Below are 19400 nucleotides of genomic sequence, written 5' to 3'. Positions count from 1 at the left end.
CTTGCTTTCAAACTGTTAGGGCTCAGATCAGTTTGCAAAACAATTAGAATACGTTGATTTTATTCTTTGCTTATTTGCAAGAGGAAAGCAATATACTGATTTATAGACAAGAGAGTAATCAGAATTACAGGAGGGTCCTTGTTTCAAGATCACAGGTTTGCCGGGATAAAGGAAAAATGTTTCACTCGGATGCATTAAAAAAAAAGCTTTCTAAAGCAAAACAGCAGCATATCAAGGAATTTCAGGTACCATGTCCTGATGCAGGGGGACTGTGAAACTGCAGAAAAATGAGCTGCCACTAGCAACATTTTGGTTCCTAATTTAATTAATTTTAAAAAGTCTGCCAAACACACTGGATTTATTTATTTGTGTTTTTTTTTAAATAAGCAAAGACTGGGAAAAAGGTGATCAACAAAAACACCAGATGCCCTTGCTGCAAAGGACAGCAAGAGGCTCTGAAGGATTCCTGGTCTTTGCAGAAGTCCAGCTGCTCATATTAGTTTTGAGGACCCAAGACAGGGCAAACTTGTCGGGGAACACAGCTTCTGTGCCACACTGAACAGACCACAGAAAAACAACTGAGACTTGAAAGAAGCAGAAGAGAGCAGAACAAACTAGAGAGAGAGAGAGACAGAGAGAGAAAGAGTTCCAGATAAATCAGCAAACTACAAGCCCACTAACTCTAGTGCTATCATCCCAGCTACATGTAACCAGGGAAAAAACTGAACAAAGAACAGCTAAGCTAGAGTGACTCTAAGCTACTTTAAAACATCAATTAAAAAAGACATACTTGCATTTAAATACGGTAATAGGGCTGTTGGGGGGGAAAAAAAGTCTATGTAAATATATGCACAGCTACCTCAGACTATTATCTGTGCCCGTTCCCAACATACAGAAAATGTGCACAAACACAACAAATCAAGTTATTATTCAACACTGACACTAGCCTGTTTGCTCTTATTATGATGCTGAAATGTTACAAACACAGAAGACTGAGACACCCAGCAGGATTTATTTGGGGTAATAGGATCAAAAGCCTAAGTCCCCTCCACTCCTCTAACCCAGATTGAGGCCTGGTCTAATGTAGATTGACACAGCTATGTAAAATTCACACCCCCTCTTCCCCCCCAGTGAACCCTGCATAGATGCAGCTAAGTCAACCAAAGAATGCTTCTGTCAATTTAGCTACCGCTGCTCAGGCAGGTGGACTAACTCTAGATGGGAAACCCCTATACAGTGCCATTGTTTTGCTGCGGTAGTGCCGGTAGTAAAAATGGGCCCCCAGGTACAGGCAGAAGCCTCAGTATCCTGCCAGTCTGTACTTTCCTCTTAGCCAGACTCACTGTTACGAAATGGAATTCACTCTCCCGGGGGAAAACTGCTGGCAGGTCAGAGGCAAGGCTCTGGAACCATATTGTCTTCCCTTAGAAACAAGCCCAAACTCAAACCTGATCCAGACTTGGACCAATCAGTCAATCAGCAAAATTCCCTAGTGCTGGATGGAATACACAGCTTCACACAGTTGGGGTAGAAGGTGTCCCCATTCTCTCAAAGAAATCCCCTTCTCTGTTCTCTGTCTAAGATGATGCACAGCCAACCCACCTGCCCAGAAAGCAGCATCCTTCACGTGCCCAAATCCCATTCAGGACAGGTCCATAGAGAATGTTAAAAGTTACAGGCAACTTGTCAACTGCAGGCTTTGTGGGCTCCCTAAGCCACCCCTAAGGTAGATGAGACATGGATTTTCCATATTATAATATGCCTCTGCCTCCTTCCAGTGTGTGCCCCAGACAGCCAAACCTCCTTCAAAGACAGCATAAGAAATAGAGCCGGCAAGTATATTTCTCTTGCTCAAGTGCCAGGGACTCCCAGTATTTATGTCAAATGAAGGGCAAAAAAATCATTACCATGCAAAAGAAGAATGAAATAACAGAGATGGAGAAGGAAACCAACTGAAAGACCCTGGACAAAAGATGCATTATTCTACTCCAGAGTGTGCTTTGGACAGGTGTGTGAAAAATTAGCTCACAGAAAGGAATTCGTTATCCCAAATCTCAGAGAAAAGCCTCTGTGTGACACTGAGTTCCAAACAACTGAAATATAATCTGATCCACTCAAGGGCTCTTAGGGAAATTCTGCCCCTGTGCGTGGATGAGAGTGTTTGGGGCAGGGCGAGAGCATGGTTAGCAGTGTGTGGGAGGGGGGCAAGGTTGTGAGGAGAAGGGAAGACTGATTAATAACCAGGATTGGGAAAACATGGTTACCGATCCTGACTCAGAGAGACTAACTCCCTCAGCCCACAAGCCTTGAATCAATGCCGCCTACTGAAAATCGATTTGCCAGGCTTCACATTAACATGATTAATACTTGCACACTGCATTGAGGCTATAATAATAATAATTATAGTTATTTACATAGATCTCAAAGTGAGCTTTAAAAAGGTGACCAAATAGCAGTATCTCCATTTTACAGATAGGGTACTCTGAGGTATGGAGAAGCTAAGTGACTTGCTGAAAGCCACACAGAGTCAGTGGCAGAGCTGGGAATAGAATCCAGGTCTCCTGGATCCCAGCCTGGTCAGTAAAGCATTATGACTCCCTCAGCATTATGTAAGGGGGTGTCCCCTCACTGCTGTACTTTATAAACCTCTAAAGTGACCACTTCTGAGTAGTATCAGAGGGGTAGCCATGTTAGTCTGGATCTGTAAACATGCATCTGACGAAGTGAATATTCACTCACGAAAGCTTATGCTCCAATACTTCTGTTAGTTTATATGGTGCCACAGGACTCTCTGTCGTGCTCCTGAGTAAGACTTTACAGAACACCACTTGTATTGACAGAATTATCAATACTCCCATCCTCGGTATCATACAATATTTTCTTGCACTTACATTCACTGTGCCCAGGTAATCTAGTGCCACAGGTACTCACACATGGGAGGTAAGGCATTACCCACCACCATACTACTGAGCTACTGCTCATTGCTGTGACTCATTAGTGGACAGGCAGGTATATTCAACACCCCTGCCTCTCCACCTGCATCTTCATGCATCCAATAGAAATGTTTTTTTACACAAATCAAATAAATACTTTGGAAAAAATATTTCTCTACATTATAGTAGTTTAGTAATTTTCCCTGACTCCTGGAGTTTAAAACAGCATGGGCCATAGTGTCCCAAAGGGATATGCCATTCTTTATGTCCAAAGTGCTGTTCCTCATAGAAGGCTAAAATTTGGCTACAGAGAGAGACCACCTATAGCTCCACAACTTATTATGATCAGTGGGGATCTAGACATGGATGGAGTCATGGGAAAAACTCCCAGGGGCCCAAAGCAGGGTATTATCAGTGGAAAGTACTGGGTTATGGAACTCCTTGTCAGTGGAGATCAGGAGCTGTCCTACATGCCTGTAGCATGAAGTGTAAGACCCATCTCTTTCCACAAGTGAAGGCAATAAGCAGCAGTTGTAGGCTGTTCCAGCAGCCCAGCATCTCAGCTGGGGCATGGGAACACCAAGCACTGGCAGCCTTAGTAACCTGACACCTGCTGCCATTCCGGTGAGGAGAGAGGGGAAGGCACAGAGAGAGGAAAGAGATCAGGGCAACTGTGGTCAAAGCTGGGGGAGGGAGGAACCCCATGACCAAAATCTGTGAAGCAAAACACAGCCTGAGCTGAGCAGGGAGGAGGAGTCCACCTGGAGCCAGCTGGCATCTGAAAGGGCTTGAACAATAAAAAGGTCAGCTCCAAGCAATTGCATCCTACAACAGCCCCTGAACCAAAGCCCTTTGAAGTCAACGGGAGTCCTTCCATTGACTTCAATGGACTTTGGATGAGATCCATGCTGAAGGCCACACTGCATCAGAGAAGGGGAAACAGCACCGGCCCTTCTTGCTCTGAGTAGCCGCTGTTGTCTAGAGCCATCACTATGCCAACTGAAACATCAAAACAGAGGAGAGAAGAGCTCAAGCTATTCATCATATTTGTACCCTTCCTGCAGAAACAATCCCTGCCCTTCTTTGTGTATCCTTTGCTTATAAATGCCTAGAGAAAACAAGACGCCTAAGCTGTTCAAAAGGACTAAAGTGGATTTAAGCATTCCAATTAGCAGATATTTTACAATAAATGTTTTGAAAGGGGCTCAAATGCTGTCCAAGAAAGCCCTGAGGATTCAGATCAATTTCATGCTGCCTTATTACTCAGAAAGAGCTAACACGAATATTTGGAGTTCAATTTTTCACAGATAAATTTTTCTGCTTCCTGCATCACTAGTTTCACTTTAAATACTGAAACACCTCATGTGGGAGAACAAGGGCACATCTGTTTTTAACTACAATGCCCTAAGGTCACAATTTTAGTGAGTGGCTGTCTACATGCAAGTGTTTTCTCCAACACACAAATAAGTCTGGGGAGAAATCAAGTGGGTGACACACAACCAAAGCAGGGGGTGCTGAATTTAAAGAACCAGTGCGAAACACTGACATGAAGCATGGAATTAGCCTCATCCAACGTTCTCAAACAGCCATACACTTGGTGAGTTGGATACAGCTGAGATTCATAGGAACTTCGGGAGAAGAGATGGAAAGAGCAATGCTGTATATTCAAGTCCTGATATACCACATAAGCCCACGTTAAGGGTTATGTGGGCCTTACGTGGTGCCCTTGCTCTCTGCTAAGGGAACATTTAATCCATCATGTGTGTTTGGCTCCATTGTGCACCCTGACTGTAACAAACTGATCTTCTCATAGTTAGAGGAAATAAAAAACTTTTCCCCAGCGCTTCCCAACAAGAAGTGAATTGAGACTTTAGTTACAACCAAACTGAGAAAGGGGAGATATAAGTGTTTTGTTTACTGTTTTCTGAGTGTTTGGGCTGCACTTGGGTCAGCTTTTCTTCACAACCATGGAGACTAGAAATTTCCTTTATTTAAAATGAAAGGTGAGAGTCTCACATAATTACTTTGGTTTCAGGAAAAACAACAAATATCACAAAACTTTTGATAAAATCATGAGAGTTGGCAACACTGAGGATACATTAAAGATGCCCACAGAATTACGCCTAGCACACAAATATGTATTTCAGACTCTAAACTCTTTTGAGGCAGGGACTGTGATTTCCTGTATGCACAGTACCTACCCCAATGGGGATTGAGCCCTCTAGGTGTTATTACAATTTAAATATTAAAGAATAATGTGTGGAAAGTAGGCAGCATTCATACATACATACATACACTGGACTGTGTGAAAATTCATGAATGTTTCCAAACTGGGATTTCCAAAAGGGACTGTAGATTTTTGGGGGGGAGGAGGACGGGAGGAGATAGCACCAATTCTCAATGTATTCCCCTTCGCCATTTAAAACACTTGATTTTATACCAAAAACTCTTTCTTGCTTCTTAGAATATACTGTTTTAAACATGAGTTAGTTAGGAAAAGTAGAGTCCATGTTCACTTGTTCTTAAAAAAAAAAAAAAAAAGTGTGAAATCTAGAATTCAAAATTGTCTGTAGATTGAATGGGAAAGAAGGTGGAAGGGGAGAACTGATATCCTCTTTTCAAACAATGTTAGCAGTAGCTTTGATCAGCACAGAAAAGCTTTAAAAGGCTCACAGCTGTCATTCCAAACGGATTCTCTCTTGCATTATTCTTTTCATTAGCCAGTTATCCTTTTTGTAGGACCTTTAGGTTTAATTTTGAAAGTATCTGACTCAAAACCATGCAGCATCCCAGTATGAAACTTCTTTGGGGATATTCCACGTAACTGTCATGTTTAGTTGGGTGCATGTGCAGAGGAAGGCGATGTAAATAAACACTACCCCCTACATATACAACCCTAACTTTTCTACTATCTTTCTCTCAATTCCTCCTTAAAAACCTCACATCTAAGTTTAACAAAAACACCCAACATACAGTGTTTAGAGAGAGAGAAAAAACCCCAGAGAAATCAAAATTTATATAAAGGTGATGAAAGATTTGGATTCTACCAAAGCGTTCACAGCAAAATATTTTACGTTAATTAGTTTGCTTGGGTTGGAATGAAGATTCCACCCAAAGTTCTAAAACTCTGTAAAAGTCAGACATAGAATCATCTCTAAATTATGTCTAAGCAAATCTTACAGTATCTTGAAGGTAAAACCAATATACTTCTTAAAGAAATGCGGCAGCCCAGTCTTTAAAATTCCAAACAGAGGTGAACAAACAAGAAGTTACAAAGCGGACCTTCAGGGAAGTGGAAAATTCTTTTCCTGAGCTTCTGATCAATTCTATTAACATTTTTAACATCTACAAGTCTGCTCAGATTTCTTTATTGTGACTGCCACATTAAGTGTTTCTCTTTGTCTTAAAATGCTGCCTTATATCAAGCTTATTAAAATCTGTTTCACCAGGTCAGGAAATTAGTGAACTTCAGATAAAGCACATCATGCATAATGGGAACCTCATTAAATAGCCCATCATGTTGTTCAAGGAACAGTCCCCCACTACGTAAAATTTATGTATAGCATATGGCAGGATTTTGTAGGAGAATTCTCAACGTCAGACACCAGTAATGGAGTTCACACAGTGTGTGTGGTTGCAGATGGGTGTTATTATGAACAATATTTCTCCTCTGGAACTTGGACAAAAATGATAAAACCCAAATACAGTTAATTTAAAATTTGGCACTTCCGCTTTATGTTCTGTAAACGATCCATTTTTCAGCTGCTTATGGCTCCTGGGTGATGGCTTTTAAAATGGGAATGATGCACTTTTGTCCAGTAATTACTTTATGCATCAGTGAGACAAAGCTGCCTATTTGTCTGCAAATTATTGCTGTGTCTTCTCAAGTGTAATAACCCCTTGCAACTATTTCACCACATGGAACTGGCAAACTTCTCAAAGGCAAATGGTTTGTTCTAAGAAAAATATTTATTTTTTTAAAGAAACCTAAAGCTTGTAGCTATTTTTTTTCATTCTATTTTTACAATGTTCACAGCCTACAGCAGCTTAATGAACACTCCACAGATTTCTGTCATGTGGCCACCAACTGCCTTGTTAATCCACGTGGTCCATAGATACTACATTTCCCAACATGCAATGCTTCACCTTGATCTGTAATTTGGAGACCCCTAATAGTAATTAGTGAAACAGACAGAATTATAGCCTTCAGATCAACACAGCCAACCTAGGTGAAAGGGACTTTAAACTAAATCATGTTCTAAGAGGAACTAACTCGATTCAATACTAAGCTGATGTGTTGGATGGAAACATTTCTCATTTTACACCTAGAGGCCAGGCATTATCATATATTTTTAACAAACATAATTGATTCATGAACTATCATTGTAGGGAGAGGTCAACGCATTCAGGCTTGCCATTATAGCATGCAAGTTCTAAATTCTGGCCACCTGTTGTTGACTGAAGGAGGAAGGGGTTGAAGGGAAGACTATTAAGGCATATATTTCAAGTGCAGCCAAGAGGCACCAGTGCTTCAGACCTCATTTCAGTTGCTTTAAAAGGTACCAAAAAGACAAGCTTCTCAGTTTAAATATTTAACTTATAAAAAAACATTCTCCAACTATATGTACATGTGCTACGAAGGGGAAGATCTGCAATATTAGCTCCAATATAAATCTCTTGAATTTAGCAAAGGCCTAAGAAGAGCCAATGACTGGAAGCTGAAGTTAGACAAAAAATCAAATTGAAAATAAAATGCATTTTAACAGAGGACAATTAACCATTTGACCAGATTACCAAGAGATGGTAAAATCTCCATCACCTGAAGGCCGTAAATCGACATCAGATGCCTTTCCAAAAGATAAGCTCTAGTTCAGCCACACATTATTGGGTTCAACAGTGTTCACTTACATAGCACGAAAGAATAATTCTCTTCATGGCAGGAATTGCAGGGTGAAATGGTGGGGCCTGTGCTATACAGGAGGTCAGGTTAGACAGGTCTAGCGCTTGGTCTTTATACCTTTATAGTGCCAGTGAGTGGTCTGCATATTATTATAAGTCCTGGAAAAGGTTTCCTGGGAGGTGACGTAAAATGTAACCAACCGATTTAAAATCTTATTACTTGAACTGACTGAAAAATTTGTACTTTCAAAATTGTCCAATGCAAACTAAATAACTAAATAAATAAATAAATAAGGGGCGGAGTCTATGCTTATTACATTAGGTTACATTTTAAATCTGTATTTTAATATTTATGAGCATATGCATGCTATTCAGTCTAGTACAACTAACTCTAGAGGGGTAGGGTTTAGGCTGTCATCAGAGTCAGCATTATTTGATTACATTGCTCTTTCTATGATTTCTGCTATACATGAGGGTTTTCTTTATGCCTCTTTGTTCCTTTGAATAATTATCCCCATAACATTTTCCATTTGCTCTAACTGAGGCCTCTTAGGAGCAGAAGTTACTATCTAAGAACTCTCTCTGCTATTGCACTGAAGTTGTGAAACCCAGAGAGTCCAGTTCACGTTCAAACAACATAGCTACAGTACGAAATAGGTAGGCTAGTTTTTCCCCTCCACCTGGGACTGCTCATTTTCAGGGCAATGAGCCTGTCTCGCTCTGATAGCAATCTCAACAACTGGGTCATGGATCGATGGAACAGTTAGAACCTAACCAAGGAGATAGATTCCTTGAGGACAGACAACCCCAGGGAGGTCTGACCTCATGGAATGTTTTAACAGCCCGCACAAACTCAGTGATGTTGAGAGGTTCTTCACTGTTTTGGGAAGTTTTCTATCAAGTGGCTTTTAAGGCACCCATATATAAAACATTTGTAAAGTTTGAAACTTTATCAAGACATGACATTTGAGGAAACCTTCACCAACTCTTATGTGGGAGGTTCAGGAAACCGCATGGAAGCTATTATGTTGGCAAAGAGTCCTACCAGAAACTTCCAGGGGCTGGAAACTTCGCAAGTGCTCAGTGTTGGCCTAACTCGGTTGCCACTGAAATAATGGGAGTTTTACCACTGATCTCAGTGGGAGCAAAGTTGGACCAACACCAATTGCTTCTGAAAATCCCATCCTAAATTTATTGGCCACGGTAATATTTTTTAGATCAGATCATTCCTCTTGCCTGTACAAGTGAAAATGAGATTCTTCTGAGCTAAAACATCCCAAGAATGCAAAGGGGCTTCTGCTGGGAGTCAGGGCACTGCACCTTTCTGAACGACTGGCTCAGTTTCTGGTTCTTTTTTAACCTGTTATAAGAATTCTACTCAGCTCCTTATGCTGCACCCATCACCATGTTATCTAGTAGTGCATTAAGTGGAATGACTAGCAACTGTCTCATGTGGTGCTTTCCATCTGTCTGTCTTTTTCTCCACAGAGAGACTATTAGGTGGCTGTGTGTGCATGTGTATACTACATAATTTGCATTTACGAATGACAGGCCGAATGGGAAGGGCTTATTACAAGGTTATCCAGAAACAGACTATTCCAAACAGATCCTAGTATGATTAAGGAAGGAAAGTACTACTTATAGCATTTATACTGGGGTTAAAATCTAGGTAAAATTATTTTCCTGTGACAAAAAATCTCAAACTCAATCTGCCAAGTGAGCAGAACTTAATGGGATATTTCATGGTTAGCGGTTTATGTGCACTGAAATATTAATTTTTTACTTTATTACCTACATTTTTAAGGGTTCCCTGCTCACAGGAAGCCCATGTATCCTGAATGCATGCACTTCAGCCTCTCATCCTAGGTGAAAGGCATGCAAACTTTCAAATTAATTTGGGGGGGAGGGGAAGAGGGCGGGGAGTCCAGTGTGCCATTTGCTTTCATTGATGGAAATTAAAACTGAAAGGTTTGAAGAATGATAATTAAGCTCACTCTGGTAGATTTAATAAGTTCTTTGCAAATCATTTTACGCTATGCAGATGCCACCTGCATTTTTTAGGTGAACAAAGGCATGCAGTGCTGGAAGGATTAGACCAGCATTTAAGCAGTGTGGGAAGGGCTAGAAGGAAGAGTGAGAAACAGCTCTAACTTTGTTTTGCATTTCTTACCATAACAAGTTTAAACAATTTACTGCACAGCTTCTAATGGGACATAGGGTTTATCCAATCACAATACCTTGAACCACAGAATGCTAAGGACAGGTTTACTTTTTTTTAAAAAAAATTAAGATCAGTCATTAAATTACCACACCGTGAGACAAGCTGTGTTACTGCTTCCAATATGGCTCAACTACTGGGGACCTGACTAAAGCCCCCTCTGTACAACACTGTCAGGATAAAGGGGCCAGTGCGAATATAATTTACTCCCACTTTAAAGCACCCTTACGCTGCCAGAGAAACGTAGAGTGGCCTTCGTGTAAATGAGAATCTTCGTCCTGGGGCTGTAAAATGCCATGTCTCTCTCTAGCACTAATGCATTTAGGACCAGATCAATGGAATTATGCTGACTTGCACCAGCTGAGATGTGCTACACCAATGGACGATCTGGCCCTCAGAGTTGAACAACTTTTACTCTCTGAAGCTAAGTATGGTGCTCCCCTCCCCTTCTTTTTCAAGTACATTATCTAGCTATACTATCTAGCTACAACTAAATGTTTATTTTGTGCCATGTATTCAGACTACAGATATATTCCCTTCTCTTCAATCACATGCTGGTCCCCACTGTGGATTTCTTGTGAGGAGCACACAACAGAGTGAGGGGTGAAGCGTTGTCAGGGGGGAAATAAATCTTGCAGGTTTTTGGCATTTTCTTTTTCACATCATAGGCTGGTAAATACTTTAACTATTTCTCCACCCTCCTCCTTCCTCTCTGAAATTCTCAAACAGAGCCTTAAATATACCATTATTACAAAAATTACCCCATTCCTGACATCCCAACTCTCCTCCTCCCCACCCCCAAATCCACAGTGTAACCATTTATTTTATCTGTAAAGCATATAGGGTAGTTATGGTTAGATTAACATTGCTTTTCTATATCAGTTACTCACAGACTAAGTAGGCTTCAAGGTAACGTGGTTTTGAGTAGCTGCCACGGAACAAACTAAACTAAGGCTTTCAGATTTAAAATAATATTTTTAAAAATACTGTTAATAATGGAAAACCTAAAAGTTATCTTAGCTGGTCCGCTATTTGGGGGCAGGGACTGGTCTTTTTGCTCTGTGGTAGTACAGAGCCTAGCACAATGGGATCCTGGTCCATGATTGGGCCTCCTAGACACTACTATAATATATATAATAAGTAAATACATTTTTCCTTTCTCTGAAACGCTCATCTAAATATTTGTTCCCCCCCATCTAAACGCTTCACTGCGCTTAAATGAATTAATTAAAAACCCCAAAGAAATAATTCCAGCAGCCAAAGGTCAGGTAACCCTGAAATAACAAACCACCAAGACTATGATGGAGGAAAATATAATTCCGGTAAAGAAACACATTTCAATTTCAAACTTCCAAGGAGGAGTGACAGGTATTGATCTGCAAAGGGCTCTGCACAGGGCAACTCTTGCACTCCCACCTAGGGTATTCTCTTTTTAAATGATGACGGGGCTGTTCTTTATTTTCTTTTAATATTTAAATGCGTTTCACTCCAAAAATAGATTTCTCCCCATTAGTGCACAAGAGTTCACAAAGTGTACGAATCTGATCCTCATCCCACTGCTATCAATGGCACAAAGTCCACTAAAGTTAGTGGTGCAGAATCAGACTTTATAAGAATAATGCAGCTGCAACATGTACACTATAAAAATGTGTCTTTTTTTTATTATTTCTGCTGTAAACATATCTAATATGCAATATTCACTCCGTGAGTTCTTCAAACACTGGGTCACACACTTCAGATGATGATCTTTTTATTCTTTTATTAAATTGTCATTGGTACTGGTTATTTGGTATGTCCAAACCAAAATATGAAACTGCAAGCTAAGAGAGCAGCAACACAGCTTGTCCATTGTAAACCATTTATTATTGTTTTTTTCTACCTCGGTTGCTTACAGGAAAAAAAAAAGTAATTAAAAAAAAAGCACAGATGAACTATTTACAAAATGAGAAAATTGACAATAGCCGAAATGTTTGCAAATCATGCACACTAGGAAAAGTTCACAAAAGCAAAGCAATTCATAGCAAAACAAAAACAAAATAATAAAAAAGCCATACAGATTTAAAAAAAGCAGAAGAATAAAAAGGAAAACTAACCAATTATTACATCAAGCATCTTTAATGAAAAGAACAGCATAGCTGTGTATGTAGAGCCTTGGACACTGACATTTTAAACAAGTGGATTAACAAACATTAAAATGCATTACAGTTCTACTGTAAGCATGCAATTTACTTCTCACAAACTTATAAAATTGATAGAAGCACTTTTTTTTTTTTTTTTTTTAATAAAAAGGAGAATTTAAATGCAATGTGTGCTTTCAACCATACAGCTCAGAACTTAGTTCTATTAGAAACAAAGCCAATAATGGGAAAGCATATAAAAACAGGTGAAGAGATACTTCATAGATTTTTGCAGAGGTTAAAGGTTAAGAGGTGCAATATAGCTCATGCTGGCAGCTCAGTTCCTGCTGCTCTTGCTAGAACTTTAATTCTGCCAATGGTTTGTAAGTGAAGCATGGAAGTAAAAGTTACTACAGCATCTGACCTTCGGAAAGCATAGCCTAATCCAAGATAGGGAACTGCCTAGGAACTTTGAAGGTGGTGGGTTGTTTTTTTGTTTGTTTGTTTTTGGGGTTTTTGTAAGTGTGGAAGAATGGGATGATTTAGTGTTTGTTTTGGAGGTGGGGTGTTTGGTAGCCTCTAATGATCCACAGCTTATGTTGATGAGCACTTTTCAACGTAAAAACAACGAGGAGTCCGGTAGCACCTTAAAGAGTAACAGATTTATTCAGGCATAAGCTTTCACGGGTAAAAAACCTCACTTCTTCAGATGCATGGAGTGAAAGTTACAGATGCAGGCATTATACAATGACACATGAAGAGAAGGGAGTTACCTCACAAGTTGAGAACCAGTGTTGACAGGGCCAATTCAATCAGGGTGGATGTAGTTCACTCCCAATAATAGATGAGGAGGTGTCAATTCCAGGAGAGGCAAAGCTGCTTTTGTAATAAGCCAGCTCCCTATTCAAGCCCAAATTAATGGTGTTAAATTTGCAAATGAATTTTAGTTCTGCTGTTTCGGCTACCCCCTGATACCTGACACTTTCAAGGTGATATCACTATACTCAAACTTTTCTGTTTTGAAAACAGAACTCTCAGTTATTAGAATTTCAACTACTGAAAGATCTGTACAAACAAAAAAGTAATCATCATGCAATTGCCAACTGTACAGATTAAATTTTCACAGATACATCATAATACTTTGAATAATTAGATTCATTTCCCTGACTTGCCCAATAATCTCAGCTATATGTTACCAGCCCTCCTGCATGATAATTATGACTTTTACTGATATTAAATATGCTGTATATCAAAAAGCATCAACAGTTCAGTTTGGGGGCTTTTTATAGGACTTGATCATAATTTCCATTTCCCTAATAAATTATTTCTACAAAGTTTGTGAGAAGTCATGCCTTTATAACATCAACTAACACCCGCCTCCATTCTCTTTGTGAGTTACATTCCATGTGGGCATTAAAAACTCATATAAAGCAGAGGAAACAAAAATAAGAAAAAGCAAACTCAAGCCGTGAGGATATGGAGCCTTTAAAAATAATAATAATAATAATAATAATAATAATTAAAAAAAATAAGTCCAGTCAATCAAACCAGCCAGTAAGAGCAGCATTTTTTCAGTGGACATTGATATTAAACATGGACCACCCAGGCTGTCTCTGTCTGTCTCTTTCTCTCATTAGCACTGTAGTAAACCCCGATTAATTTGTTATGCATCTTTAAGAACTAGTTGATAAAAATTATGTCTTGTGAAATCGGCAAATAGTCTGCAAAGTGAAATAAGAACAGAAATTAATAGATTAAACTGAAAAGATAAGTCCCAGAAATTAAAAAAAAATGAAACAGAATAGGGAGTGATTATAATAATAATAATTTTAAAATGACTATGTACTAAGCTATTAAAGCCTAGAGGAAAAAAAACAACTTGATGAGAGAAGATAGACCAGTTGCCAAAGTGATTTACATTCCTGCCGCTTTTCAAGCTAAGGGCTGTCACCTACTTTGATAGAAGTATAATACAGGAGATCTATACAGGAGGCATCATTCAAACAGACAAATAGTCATAGAGCAAAGAGCCTTCTTTCCAAATTACCAAAACAAAAATGCAGACAGGTGGATCATGACATTCATAGCATTGTTTTGCTTTGACAACAGTAAATATCACATTACAACACAATATTGACTGACATTTTAAAAAAATAAAAGAAAAAGAAAATGGGTGGGTTAACCTGAAAAGGCAACTGGAATAAAGGGAGCTGATATTAAAATAAATGCAACTGTGATACAGTTCTTTGAAATGGTAACTGTTAATAGCACAGTTTTGCAATACTTTATTTTTATAATACAAGGAACACTATAATTTCCTTGAAATTAGCTGACTTATTATAGCACAGACATCAGAAGCGTACTATATTAAGGGTCTGTGACACATCTGTACTCTAATAAGAAGCGACGTCAGGACTGCTCCATAACAAACCATCTAAAGTAGCATTCTGACATAAGAGATAATGAAGGATAAGTGTATGTGCTCATATCAAGGCATTTAGCTACAACAAACTCATTCTTTCATTCAGCCTTGCCATGAGATCTGCTGGTAGAATGACCCAAGAGAAGACGCAGCCAAACTGAAACAGTGGGGGGTCTTCTTTTTTGTGAAATCCCACAGAGTACACTGTTTTTACTTCAATACTCTGGTAATAGGTAGCAGTCTAAAACCCTAAGATATTGTAAACTGTAGTGTTTGGGGACAAGCCTTCAAGGAAAGGAAAAAGAAAAGAAAAATAAATATCAGAGTATTTTGTAGAAATGACCCGAACAGTTCCTCTTTAATCACAATAATGCAATGTTTTGGGTGTGTAAGTCGTTTTTATTTTTATTTTTTTAAAGGGTATACATGCCCATATTTTGCTCTGCAAAGTTTGCATGCTCACCTGTTTCCATGCTCAGAACCCCACCTCCATGCACGCAAAGGGGCGCTTCTGCATGTGCAAAAACATGCATGAGAAAATATTATGAATGCAATTTAGGCACCTTGGAAAACTTGGCCTATGCTGTTGAATACTCTAGTACTTTTTAATCAGTGTACCGATTTCTTATGTTTTATTAAAAGCTTCCTTTTCTCTGCTAGTTTGTAACAGCCTGTACTGTTCAAAACCTTGATTTCTGCTAAAGCAGGGAGAAGGGTCATTTTCAAAAAATAAACCCTGAAAAAAAAATGGCTTCCAGTCTCAAGTTTGTAGAGAGGATGCGAAAAGAAAATGCAGAGAACAACAAAAGCAGCTTAGGTACATTAAGACAAATTGATAAAGTAGCATTAATTTAATCAACATTTATATGAAAGATGTGACAAATATAGGTTAGCATGCAATAGTCTCTGAACTCTGCATATAAAACCCTCCCTAAGTTCTGGTGACACTGATGATATATTGAGCTTCGCACTCCTACCTACAGCATTTCCTCACCAGAACACCTTTCCCTTACCAGGGAATTGCAGTCTTAGATACAGAACAGCTGTGTGCACATCATTCATTGCCATCTCTTGTGTGGTAGCAGATAGTAGGATGCAGAATTGATACAAGTATTTGGCATTACTGAGGGCATGATACTGCACTCCTTGAGCACCTAAATCTCCCAACAATTCCAATAGGTGTCCTAGGTGCAAGATATGGCCCCAAGTACTGGCTTGAAGCTGTGGCATTTAAAGTGGTAGTGTCTAGTGAAATTGTGAATCAGTTCTCCTGGGTCTTATTGTGCTGAACACCACACAAAGGAAAAGACAACATTGTAGGAGTTTTTGTCCTTTCAATGCATCCTTGTACAAGAGCTGGGATACCATGTCCATGCTTGCCCTCCTTTACACAGATGCTAGCAAAAAGGCAGGAGCAAAGGCCAGAGCTGGCTCCAAAAATTCAGAACATGCTGTTCCCTTAAGTAGTACTGAAAATATTGTGCCCAACTCTGGGAACTGCCACTGGCACCACCTCCTAGCATCAGTTGTGCCATAAGGGCACAACTGCACCTTTAAATTCTGTGCCTCAGTTTACCAACTTATAAAAGAGGTCTGACACTCCAATATTCAATATTGCATATGGGATAACATTCCAGAGAGTGCTGTGAAGATTAATATTTATAAGATGCTTTGAAATCCTTAAATGTGCTACACAAGAGTCAAGTATTTTTAGAGCTTCACTAAAAAATGAAGTAAGCGTTTTTAAAAAAAACCCAATGTATTTTAAAAAATTTGTTTGTGGGGAATAAATACATTATGACACAGTTTCTTATAAAGTGCAAGTCTAAGCAAAAGCTAGAGGACCCTAAATAAAAACACATATAATGATAATTAGAGTCAAACGATATCTTTACAATTAGTTGCTAGTCCTGTCAATTTTATTCAGTTTATTAAAACCATTTTTCATTATCTGTCTTTTCTTCATATAGCTCCATCTGATTCAAGAAGACATGAGAACCTGAAAATCAAGTCCTGAGACAATGTGCAAATGCACGTTAAAAAAAAAAAAAATCTCATCACCTTATATTCAAATGCTTTTAGCTCAAAACAGGTGTTGAAATGAATTTGTATGCATTTTTGTGCCATATCTGGATGGCTTTAATATTATGAAGAGTACTGTGAAAACGACATATATACCATACAGCTGAGCAGTCAAACCTATTTTGTGAAGAGGGCTGACAACATTTTTAATTATGGCCTGTCAGCCAGTGCTATTTCCCTTGATACAGCAGCTCTCCCAATGGTGTCAATAGGTTTGTACAAAGAACAGCAGCAGAATATGACCCTTTTAAAACCATCATAAAAGTGATGCAGGGCACCTTTAGGAAAATTCCTACTACGGCCCTTTGTTTATTTGACCATTTGTGTGTGCTTTTACCAAATTTGCATGCACAACAGCAGTAACTGCATGTGCAAATTATGCCCACCATTGAACATTGATGTTGTTTGTAAACGCGGACCTCAGCATGATATCATTGTACTTCAGCGTTAGCACTCCATTGCAACAGGAGCAGCTGCCATCACATTGAACTATTTCAAACTAAGACAGCAATACACTGGGTCATGTTACATTTACAAGCACAAGAGGTAGAAATGGAATATTTGTTTTTTTAATCCTACAGATCCACAATCATCATGGGGGCTGGATATACAGTATATGTCAAATGGGCTGGGTGATTAACACCCCTGCTATACAATTTTTTTTAATGTACAGTAGAGCGATAAGAGTACAGTATGTGGCATAAAGGAACACCTATTAAACAAGGTGCTGGAGAAGTTTCTGAGGGCTCTTCTGAGATGGCATTTTCCCTTTCATGTTGCATTCTTAAAAGATCCCCCACACTGTAATGACTCTTCTCTGGCGAGGGGAAGTGAACACTATACCTGCAGTTAGCCAAAGGAGATCACTATAAAGCAACATCAGCCTCAGCACCCTTTTTACCCATCTGGATCAAAAATTAACAAGAGCCAAAGAGGGAGCTGAACTTTCTGACTCTGAAGCTCTCCCAGCCCCAGCTGGCCTGGGATGTGAGGAATGAAGGCTGGTCCTGAACTCTGATTCCTTCTGTGTTTCTTACCAGAAGAGCAAATGTATACAAAAACAGTCAAAGGAGGTCAATTTTTAGACTTAATATCTTCGACAAAGGGTTTTTTTTGGTTAGTTTTCTTAAATGGATATTCTCAAAAGCACTTATACACTTACAGAAACCAGAGTCTCAACATTTGTAAAATGTCAAAATAATCATCAACAACAAAAAACAACACTTCCTTTTATGGAAAACTCCAACAGAAACCACTATGGTTCCAAAGGAACTAGATAGTGTTATGTGGAAATTACTTCGTCTTGTAGAATTTAATACACAATTTTAACCCTTTTTATAAAATATTTAAACCAATCTGTAGAATTTTAAAGGAGGGTTGTATTCCTGCTATAGAATTCCAAAGGTAGGTTCAGACATTACATAAAAAGGTTATAGTTCTGTTATATTCTAGAGATTTTCTCCATAACAATCTTGTTTTCTTCTTTGGTTAAAAACCCTATCCTTTACCTGTAGCATTTTCATTAAAGAGACAGTTAAACTTGGTTTCTTAATACTCCATGCAGTTCTGGTTGTCTCACCTCAAAAAAGATATTAGAATTGGAAAAAGGACAAAGAAGGGCAACAAAAATGATTAAGAGTGTGGAACATACGATGAAAGATTAAAAAGACTGCGACTGTTCGGCTTAGAAAAGAGACGATTATGGGGGGATCTGATGTAGGTCTATATAATCATGAATGGCATGGAGAAAATGAACAAAAAAGTGTTATTTACTTCTTCACATAAAACAAAAACCAGGGGTCACTCAATGAAATTAATAGGCAGCAGGTTTAGAACAAACAAAAGGAAGTACTTCTTCATGCAACACAGTCAACCTGTGGAACTCATTGCCAAGGGATGTTTTGAAGGTCAAAAGTATAACTGGGTTCAAAAATGAACTAGATAAGTTCATGGAGGATAGTTCCATCACTGGGTATTAGCCAAAATGGTAGGGGATGCAAGCCTATGCCAAAGTCTCTGTAAGTACCTAAGTCTCTGACTGCCAGAACAGAAGCTGGGACTGGACAACAGGAGATGGATCACTCGATAAATTGCGCTGTTCTGTTCATTCCCTCTGAAGCATCTGCCACCTACCACTGTTGGAAGACAGGATACTGGGCTAGATGGACTATTGGTCTGACCCAGTATTGCCGTTTTTATGTTCTTATCCTAAGCAAACTTGTGCTTCTAACATTGTCGTTCTAAGCAATTAATAAACAGTGCAAGATGGTGGAACTGATCATGTGTGACCCAAGTGACATGGCACGCTAATGAATTTAACACAACATAGATTTCCTTTCCATGGTGTCCTGGTAGGCCTTAGTTATTAGTTAGCAGTAAACACAGCAATCATGACTGCTTCTAAAATCTCCCTTAGAATTCTTAAGGTGAAATAAAAAAAATCGTCTGTCATTTCCAATTTAAGTTCTAAGCCGCACTGGCATAAAGTAAAATATAGGGAGAACTAGTTTCAGTGACTGCCTTTTCAAAGTGCCCCAGATGAAATCCACACTGTGTTACATTAAAAGCCAGCCTACCACTTTAGAACTATAGGAGATCAAAAATTATGAGTGGCAGTATTAAACTTCCAGTGAATGGAAATCACTAAATGCAGCAAATCTTTGACAGTCATACAAAAGAGAAGGAGGGGATGAACCAAACAAACGTGAAGAAAGAATTAGATTGAGCAC

General features: G+C 39.0%; 1 protein-coding gene across 3 annotated transcripts in view; it reads right to left on the bottom strand.

Moving 5' to 3' along the window:
• MSI2 (musashi RNA binding protein 2) overlaps positions 1-19400 on the bottom strand; it is a 397445-nt gene that overhangs the window by 39303 nt on the left and 338742 nt on the right. For 2 of the 3 annotated variants that reach the window (XM_075074083.1, XM_032779380.2), the window contains one exon: positions 15053-15100. The exons of the other annotated variant lie outside the window; for it this stretch is intronic. In XM_075074083.1, the coding sequence (XP_074930184.1) occupies positions 15053-15100 (48 nt within the window). The remainder of the gene's footprint in view (positions 1-15052; positions 15101-19400) is intronic. 3 annotated transcript variants of the gene reach the window in all.

This window comes from Chelonoidis abingdonii, chromosome 20 (genome assembly GCF_003597395.2).
Source record: "Chelonoidis abingdonii isolate Lonesome George chromosome 20, CheloAbing_2.0, whole genome shotgun sequence".
Taxonomy (NCBI): domain Eukaryota; kingdom Metazoa; phylum Chordata; order Testudines; family Testudinidae; genus Chelonoidis; species Chelonoidis abingdonii.
The sequence above is the reverse complement of the archived record's forward strand: the minus strand, read 5'-3'. Positions and strand labels throughout refer to the sequence as shown.